This window comes from Phascolarctos cinereus, unplaced genomic scaffold (assembly GCF_003287225.1).
Source record: "Phascolarctos cinereus isolate Bilbo 61053 unplaced genomic scaffold, phaCin_HiC Scaffold_4;HRSCAF=312, whole genome shotgun sequence".
Lineage (NCBI taxonomy): Eukaryota > Metazoa > Chordata > Mammalia > Diprotodontia > Phascolarctidae > Phascolarctos > Phascolarctos cinereus.
In genome coordinates, this window is record NW_027555847.1 from 82698526 (window position 1) to 82707938 (window position 9413).

Genomic DNA, 9413 nt, shown 5'->3' on the forward strand with positions numbered 1-9413 from the left:
GTATCTAATTCTCAAAGTGAGGCTCATCTCATTTGGATTTGGTTACTAGGGGTTGGTAATTACTTCTGGAAGCATTATAAAGAGGGCTACTATGTCTTAAGACTATATCTTATTTGTGTCATTTCCATCTGACTTACAGATGAAACCTTCTGTATATAAACCTTCTCTTCCTGTTAGAATGTGAGCCCCTCACAAGCAGGCACTATTTGTATCCCTAGTGCTCAGCACAGTGCACGTACTTAATTTTCCATTCATTCAATAAGGCACAAAACCATTTGTGTACCAATTCCCAATGTGAACAGAGCTCAAGTGTAGATCTCTATAAATTGTACTCAACAAGTAGAATGTAAGAATTCATTAAACGTGAAAGTATTTCTTATGGATAACAAGATAAATGTGTTTCATTCTTCTTGTTATGGAGTGTATGGATTTAGGTTATTGTTGCCCTTGTCTTATTATTTCTTAGCTGTTGTGTCTGGTTCTGAAAAGATCAGAAGAATGATTGAAGTCTTGAGAGCTGATGTAATTCAAGGGTTGGGAGTGAAGCTTCTAGAGAAAGTGTATGATCTCATGGAAGAAGATGATGAACTGAAGAGAGAAGTAAGTATATAGATAAACTTGTAGTGTAGTGTTACCCTGAACTAATTTTTATTTCCCCCTCCAGAGCATAGCACTTTGCATGTAGTAGACACTCAAGACTGAATTGGTCTGAATATAGATTTATGCTTCCCTTTCTCCTAAATATGACTTGAGAGAAGCCTATAATGTTATTTTTCAGTATACACACACACAGACACACACACACACAGAACTAGGGACTATACCAGTGATGTCATTAGAATAGGGAATCCCTAGGTGAGGAAACTCCCTCTATCAATGTATGTTGACACCTTCTTTGGAATTTATAGTCTTATCAAGTTCCTTAGAGCACACTGAGGTGAAGCAGCCACATACTGTATGTGTCTACACTGACAGGGCCAATGTGTGTCAGAAGTGAGACCTGAACCTGGGTCTTGCTGACTTTGAGGCCGGCTTGCTACATCGCTACTCTATGCTACTGTGCTACATCACTTCTCTATGTCTTAAAGTAAAGGTATAACATAAGCTTTTACTACCAATCCATCCCTAAATTTGGCAGTCGAAATTGGTAGTACTTTGGGTTATATTTGTAATAATGTCATCTGGTATGCACATTTTTCATGATGATTTTTCTGTGTTCCACATAGGTGCATTTGCAGGAGCATTTGGGTGAAAAATATGTAAATTATAGCACAAAAGCTCGACTGCTGAAATTTTTTGAAGAAAATGTGAATTTTTGAGCACTTGTCCTAATCTGTTGTCAGAACTGAAGACCTATTTTTAAAGGTTGTTTGGTTTGTTTTTTCTTTTCCCTGGAAGGATTACCTCAACCAAACATATCAAAATTGGTGGCCATTAAATTTGGCTATGCCTGTTTTTCTGGGATTTGTGTTTTGCAGGAGTATAAAAATGGCTATGAATGAGTGCTGTTTTTGACTGGTTTAGGAAGAGGCTTTTTTTTTTTAAAAAAAAGAATAAATAGGTACACATTGTGGGAAAAGCATTTCATGTTTTACATGAAACTTGTTTGGTTAAGCAGCTTGAAACCATTGTGTATCAGGATTTCTTCTAAAATAGTCAGAACCTACCAGAGCAGTGCTATCAATGTGAACACAAGGGTTTTCTTGGTGGCTATAGCTGTGTAACAAGCTGCCGAAACAAGTGGCTTTACCTAATATCCTTGATGATAAGCATATGGTGGTGATATTAGTAAACACTACAGTAGTAGCTGATAATTTGAAGTCAGTGCATGATCTTTATAAATTTGAAGAATGGAGCTATACATAACTTTTTATACACTTACAAAAGTTTAAAAATTAACTCCATTTAGTTTGAACAAGATACTTGCAGAACTGAACCTATTTAAGTTGTGCTTTTGGCTTATTTATTCAGTATATATTTGTATACTGGCTTTGCTTAATTCATTTTTTCATCAGCGAGAACATACCTGAGTACTAATTCCTTTTGGAATGAAATAATTTGTAAGTAAAATCCAGGTACTTTTGAGCTGAATTTGAGGCATTTTATGTCTCCTGAAATAGAGAATTCAATTCCCTTGCATAGGTTCCCCTATTCTATTTGGTTGCTTTTTCTGTATCATGACACTTATTATCCTTCCATGTTTTAAAGGTCTACTTTGTATATTTTAGTAATTGTTTTTTATAATAGGTAAAATTACCATGAAGTAAATAAATAGCATTTTGTAAAATAAATTTTGTTCATTTTTTGGTGTGTAGTGTAAAATGCACAGGACTTGGATCAGAAGACTTCAGATCCTGTTTCTGACACTTTGTAGTCATGTAGCCATTACTCTTCTCAGGTTCCTCTTCTACTGTAAAACCAAGATAATAAACTACTGACCTCGAAGGCTTATAAGGAAAAATCTTCATAAGTCTTAATATGATATGTAAATGGGAATTACATTAGAAAAGTGCTAACATTTTAATATTGACTTGAGACGGTTTTCTGTTTTGTAGCATTTGAAAATTATTTACATTGAAATACTGCATTCCCTTCCAGTTCTGCTTTTTCCTAAACTGGGCCTTTGTACAGTCTGCTATATTAAAATGTGGATCTTCATTTCATAAACATGACAACCCTGCTCCTTTTAGGGACTTGAAGCATTAGATTATGCTGGATTTTCATAAGCCATGTCTTACACATAGTGAAAATCTCAGAGTCAGATTTGCAAGATGGTGTTCTTTTAATAAATACTTTTATGCATTATAAACCACAACTCCCTGACATGAATGACCTAAATTTTACTAATAGCCCTAGTCCTGCTGTCATACAATTCAAAGAAACTATGGAAGAAGCATTATGGTGTGATGATAAAAGCATCAAATTGGGAAGGAAATGGAGAACAGGGATAGTTGAATCCACGCATTAACACACTATACTGTTGTTTTCTGTTTACTTGCTGCTGTGGTAAAACCTCCTTAGGAAGTTTGTCACATCTTCATCTTAGCTTCCTTAGCATGTTCTAAAAATTAAATTGAAATAGATGCTCCTGAAGGTGCATTTCAGTTCCAAATACCTAGCATCTCCAACTCTTGTCTTTTATTCGCTCATTCTAACAGTATCTTTATTGGGTTGATGTGGGAGAGTGAAGTTACTAATTCTCTGTTTCCTGGGTCTTTAGACCCCGGATTTAGAACTGGAATCCCTTCTTTTAAAGATCTTCTCCAAGGCCCATTCCAGCTCCAGCCTTCTGATCTTGTCATCTAGTTCAACCTTCCCTCCATGAAAGTAATCTTTTCTCCATGTCCTGGAGAGGTGGTCACTTAGCCTTTCCTTTAGTTCCAGCATGGATGGAGAGCTCCTTGCCCTACGAGGTCTATTATTCTTCCAAGACAGCTACAGTTTTCCTATATGGAAATGACATTTGCCTACCTATAACATCTATCCAATGGTTCTCAGTCTATCTTTGGCAACTATATAGACTACTATTCTCTCTCCCACAATCCGCAGGATACATGAAGACAACGATGTCTTCCTCCAGGACTTTTCTTCAGAGTAAACATCCTTAATTCTGACACACTGCATTATCTTCCCCAACATCTAAAGCATTACTTTGCACATAGGTACTTAATGCAAAAAAAAGTGAAGTTGTGTACAGATAATTCACCATTCTGATAACTCTCCAGCTTACCATTATCCTTTTTGTATTGTATTAAAAGGCTCCTTAGTCCAGGGCCAGTAAGATGACCTAAAGCTGATCACCTGAATTGTTTCTGTGACTTGTAAACATTCCTGTTCTTAGCTTATTACTTTAAAACCAGATGTTGCTAAGGCTGAAAAACTGAATAGGTTTTGTTAGGTTTAGTTCAAATACTTCTATCATAATATAAAAATAAAAATTATTTCTACTTTCCTAACTATTAGCTCATTCTTAAAATGAAGTTTAACTGTAGATGTCTATTTTTAACTGTCCATGCCTTGTTACATTTTAGACTCCATGCCATCCATCTCCCTCCTCCTGCTCCCTGGAATAAGCTTTCTAGTTTCTCTAGCTCACTTCAGAAAGAAAGCATGGATGATGTACCTTCTATATGTCAGCGGTATTGGATAATTAGCAGGTAGAAATGTACTAAATATATATATGTATTTTAGTAAGTCACAGATCCCAGAATACCACTTAGTTAATGCTCCGAATAATTAGTGTGTTACTGAGAATGACTGCTGATCATTTAAAGTTACTATCACTTACTCCTTTCTAGGGGAGGGGAGCTAGCTACATGTTAAGAAAATATTTAAAAAGCTTTATTTTCAGGGCAGCTAGGTAGTGTAGTGGATAGAGTACTGACCTTGGGAGTTAGGAGGACCTGCGTGCAAATCCAGCCTCAAACACATAACACTCACTGTGTGACTCTGGGCAAGTCCCTTAACCCCAATTGCCTCACAAAAAAAAAAAGCTTTATTTTGAACTGTCAGCCACAAAAATAGTATACAGGTCTACTTTCATTCACAAAAGCAGTAGCGATAAAAATTGATTATTCTTCTTGCCTACTTACTGCACAAAAGACCCTTTAATCAATGTAGTATTGGAGTAGCTTTGTTTTATTGAAAAAACATAGCACAGAACTGTTTTAATTATTCAAAATGGGAGTGTATAAAATACATAATTGCAATAATCTATGAAATACTAGTGGGCTTCAAACAAAGAACTTGCACATTTGCAAGGCACATTCCATATAAGTACTTTTCTTTCCTTCATTTCACAGGAAATTTATGGAGCCAGTCTCCAAAAATGTTTTATGAACAAAACCCAATTGTTTTTAGTAAACAATAAATAACAAATTCTAAGCACAGCTCTGCAATAATAATGTAGGTAGTTTTATTTTGCGGTTTGGATATGACAAATTAAGATTTCACAAAGAACAGAATGAGTGTTGTAAGGTTGAAGTATGTGACGTGTTTCAGTTATTTTTGGGATGCCTTTTTATTTTTTTCTCTCCTGGTTTCTTGTCTTCTGAGCCTGAGTCTTGAACAGGGAGCCATTTGAGGGGATGTCGGCGATATATGGGCCACGGAGGAAGTGTCAGCTTGATGAGGGGAAGGAGAAAATGTATATCTTATACAACAGTCAAATGTCCAAAATAACATGAAACATTGGTCTACAGTGTTTCTCTACTAATTTATAACTGATTCCAAGTTCCTGTTGTAATGTAAAGGTACAGGAATGTGGACCTCATTTAATAAGGCATAAGAAGAAAGCTGTTTTGATGCTTTCTTGACCATGACTATCATGGTAACTGATTTTCTGTTGTAGCTCCCTCTTCTAGGGGCTGTTCCAAACTGTTCTCATAGAAACCATTGCCTTATACTTTTCAGAGAAAATAGAAGCCATTCACTATGAGCTCTCTTCTCTCCCAGACATCTTCCATTTTCTTTATTCCAGTATGTGATGAAGAGATGGCTCTTTTCACCAATGCCAACCCTTTCACTTGTATGTTTGATCCCAGTCCCTTCTGTCCTCTCCTGCATATTTGCCTCTACTTAATCACTATCTTCTCAAATCTTTAATCTCTTCCTCTCTACTGGTTTCTTTCCTGTTGCCCACAAACCTACCCAGGTCTCCCTATACTTTCAAAAAACAAAAACAAATAAAACCTCATTAGGCCTTACCATCCCCCCAAGCTATTGTCCTATATTTTTCTCCTTCCTTTCACAATCAAATTCCTTTAAAAAAGCTGTCTATACTCATTTCTTCCACATTTTCTCTCCTCAGCAACTTGCAACATAGCTTCTAATCTCATCATTCAACTGAACATACTCTTTCCCAGGTTATCAGTGATCTCTTATTTGCCAAATATGATCTGATAGCTGCTTCTCAATCCTTGTTCCTTTTTGACTTCTCTGGACTAATTTACACTGTTGATCACTTTATCATCTTGCATACTTTCTCCTCTCTGGGTTTTCATGGCACTATTTTCTCTTGGTTCTCCTGTCTGACCACTCTTTCTCAGATTCCTTTGCCATAACATTATTCATATCCTATTCCTAACTGGGTATATCTCAAGACTATGTCCTAGGCCTTCTTAAATCTCTATACTCTTTGACTTGGAAACCTAATCAGCTCCCATAGTTTAATTATCATCTCTGTGCAGATGATTCCCATATCTGTGTATCGTTTTAAGCCCTAATCTCAATCCCTATTTCCATCCTCACACCAACCGTCCGACACTGGACATTTTGAACTGGTTCCCAAAACAACTCCCCTATCTCTGCTAAGGATACCATCATCCTTATCACACAGGTGTGCAACCTTGGTATCATCCTTGACTCCTCACCCCACAAATCCAATCAGTTACCAAATCATCGTGACATCTTCTATCGGTCCTATTCTTTCTCTTCAAATCCTAGTTACAGCTCTGATAACAGCTTGTTGGCCTACTGCAATAACTAGCTAATTGGTCTCCTCACTTCATTTCTCCCATTCTAATCCAGCCCCCAAAGGAATGGTAAAACAATATTCCTAAAGCACAGCATGAATTGTGTCATTCCCCTATTCAAGAACTTTCTGGTAGTTCCCCAGGCCTTCTAGGATCAAACACAAATTCCTCTATTTAGCATTTAACCACCTGGTTCCAACCTACATTTTTAGTGTCCTTATACGTCATCTCCCTTACTGTACATTTCAGCCTAACCAAACCGGCCTTCTTACTGTTTCCCACACACAATATTCCACTTACCTCTGCACTCATACAGGCTACCTTCCAGACCTGGCATGCACTCCCCTTTACCTCCTCTACCTAACTTCCCTAGCTCAAATACAACCGCATACCGATAGCATTCCCTGATTCTCAACTCCCCAGCTGCTACTCCTCCCTCCTCCCCCGCCACCATTACCTTGTATTTATTTTACATATACTTATATGTATGTGTGTCACCATGTGTACGATGTGAGTACCTTGAGAATAAGAACTGTCTCATTTCTGTCTTTGTATCCCCATCACCTGTGTGTCTGGCACACAGCAGGTGCTTAATAAATATTTGTTGACTGATTGTAGAAATACATACACATTCTAAATGGAAAGAGAGGAAGCATTTTATACCATTCCATGTGCACAAAACGTGCACATTTACCTATGTCACATTTAAACTGCATATACACACATACCTATGCCTAAATAGCCTGCAAGGTGTTCTCAGGCAGTTTTCTAGTTAAATTGTTTTTGTTTAGGTGATTAGTCTTTTAATATTTGAAAGTTTCCTCTACATTTGCTGTCCAAAAAGTACAGAAAGGTTTGATTACATGCCAGATACCACAAAAATTATAATAAAATCAGTTATATAATAATAATTATTCAAAGGCAAAAGTGAAAAAAGCTACTGCCTTCAAGGAGTGAAGAATCTATCCAGGGGAAACAATGTATACACAGATAAGCTTATTCAAGATAATCTGAAGGGAAAGAAACCTTTAGAAAGGCCTCATGTTAAAGAGGGCACTTAAGCTGGGCCAGTGAGGAAACTAGGTGAAGCAGAAGTACATTCTAAGTAGGGGGCACAGCCTGTGCCAACGCCAGAGATGGTGTGCCCTGAATGGGGGGAAGTAAAGCAGGGAGAGCACAAGAAATCCTTTCAAGTCCATGATTTAAAAAATATCGTCTAGAGTGGATCTAAATCTGGTTTGCTGCTGATTCTCATGTACAGCACGGCATCTATGTAGCAAGTAGGGATTAATACGTATTACACTATCTTATAATGACAGTAATGGAGATACTGAAGGTAGCCAGTACCAAATTTCATCTCACACTCCTCCATCAGGGCTACAGAATTCAGAAGAAGTAAATTAACAACTACTATAAGAAGCCGTGATCCAAAGAGGTATTTCTTACCAAGCATGAAAAAGCAAATCCAGCCATAACAATATAGACTGTCCATCCAAACTGTTCAGCCACGTATCCATAGATAAATCCAATTACCTAAGAGAGAGACAGGTCTTATTAGGAAAAGCTAAGCTGAGGAAAGCAAAACCAAATGAAGATAGATACTTACTGCAGAAAAAAGAATAATTCCCTGAAACATCTGTTCAGCTAACTTCTGACCCTTATAATCCTACAGGAATTAAAAAGAAAAAGAAAAGTCAACCATTTCTTCAACGACCCTTCATCTTCTACAAGATATTTTCATTTTAGATCTTGCCCCAGATTAGCCATATAGCTGATCTGCATTCAAACGAGGAACCATTAGAAATTTTGGGTTGGAGGAAGAGGTTGGTAGAGGAACTGGGAGCTTGAACAAAAACCTAAATTGGAGGATGCCCAGGCTGGCCGACTGGAAAAAGCAGGTACGGTACGTGGCCCAGAGAGGTTCAAAATGCGATGACAGCATTTTATAGTGGAAGGGAGGAAAGACCCAGAGAACCTGAAGATAGAAGGGGAAAGGGGCGGGGGCTAAGTGATGGGAAGAGAGGGACGACCGAGGGAAAGGATCCAAGCCGTGCAAAGCCCACTCCCCCTCCCCCCCAAAAAGACCAAACATGTATGGGACCTTAGGAGGCCTCGGAGCGACCACCCGTGCGTTCCAGTCCCTGAGGGAATGTAAGCTGCTCGAGGGCAGGCCCGGAGTCTGGCACTTTAAACGCCTCTCGCTCTCCGCTCGGGGTGGGAAGCGCTGCACCGGGCACACTCACCATCTGCGTGGGCAGGGAGCTCAGTCCGTCCAACATGACTGCTTTCGGGGGCAGGCGGCGCTGCAGGGACCCCGTGGAGGAGCGCTTCGGGGATCTGGACTGGGAGCGGCCGGGGTTGATGCCGGACGAGAGGCCTGGCAGGACCGGAGGCAGCGGATTTTGGGGACAGGGCCGAGCGGCTCGCCCCGGGTGCGCAGAGATCCGGATCCCGGAACCGGATGTCCGCGCCACGCAGGCCGGCCCGCTCGGTCTGCCCCGCCCCGTCGCTAAGCCACGTGTGCCTTCGGGGCTGGCTTGGACCAGGCGCGACTGCGGCTGCTGGGTTTGCCTGAGGGAGACATTGCGTCCTCGGGGAGGAGTCGCCGTCAGTGCCAACTCCAAGCGGGGTGCTGCAGCCCCGGACGCCCGACTCAATCCCGAAAGCTACTCGGCGGCCCAACGGCCACTGGCTCGCGTCATGTCCCCATGGCAACAGTTTCCTCGCTACTGCGAGGACCCCTTGTGGTGCGGGCAGCAAAACACTCTGCCTGCTCGCGCGGGAAGCTCTCTCACTGCCATAGCCCCAGTTGCCGTGGCTACGAGGGGTGAGAGAAGGATCCCAGGGATGTGACAAGTGAGAGACAGGGATGCCAGGGTCCATCCTTCTGGTTTAGGAGAGGCGTTTTCCTCTATCTATCAGGCAGTATCCACGACAGCC

At 40.2% G+C, this 9413-nt stretch overlaps 2 protein-coding genes across 6 annotated transcripts in view; one reads left to right on the forward strand and one right to left on the reverse strand.

Annotated features, from left to right (window-relative positions):
• The window catches only part of NEK4 (NIMA related kinase 4), a 35741-nt gene extending 33450 nt beyond the window's left edge, over positions 1–2291 (forward strand). For all 4 annotated transcript variants that reach the window (XM_020971537.2, XM_020971540.2, XM_020971539.2 and 1 more), the window contains 2 exons: positions 467–600; positions 1227–2291. In XM_020971537.2, coding sequence (XP_020827196.1) covers positions 467–600; positions 1227–1319 — 227 coding nt within the window. In that variant the 3' untranslated portion in view covers positions 1320–2291. The remainder of the gene's footprint in view (positions 1–466; positions 601–1226) is intronic.
• Positions 2292–4893: 2602 nt separating this feature from the next.
• SPCS1 (signal peptidase complex subunit 1) lies at positions 4894–9371 on the reverse strand. Of its 2 annotated transcripts, XM_020971527.2 has the most exons (4): positions 8717–8840; positions 8080–8139; positions 7920–8006; positions 4894–5123 (listed from the first exon to the last, which is right to left on the reverse strand). In XM_020971527.2, the coding sequence occupies exons 1-4, from the start codon at positions 8750–8752 to the stop codon at positions 4998–5000; spliced, it is 309 nt and encodes a 102-aa protein (XP_020827186.1). In that variant the 5' UTR covers positions 8753–8840; the 3' UTR covers positions 4894–4997. The 2 variants fall into 2 exon arrangements, with proteins under 2 accessions (XP_020827186.1, XP_078008423.1); XM_078152297.1 differs by lacking the exon at positions 4894–5123 and having other exon boundaries at positions 7967–8006; positions 8717–9371.
• Positions 9372–9413: the final 42 nt, after the last annotated feature.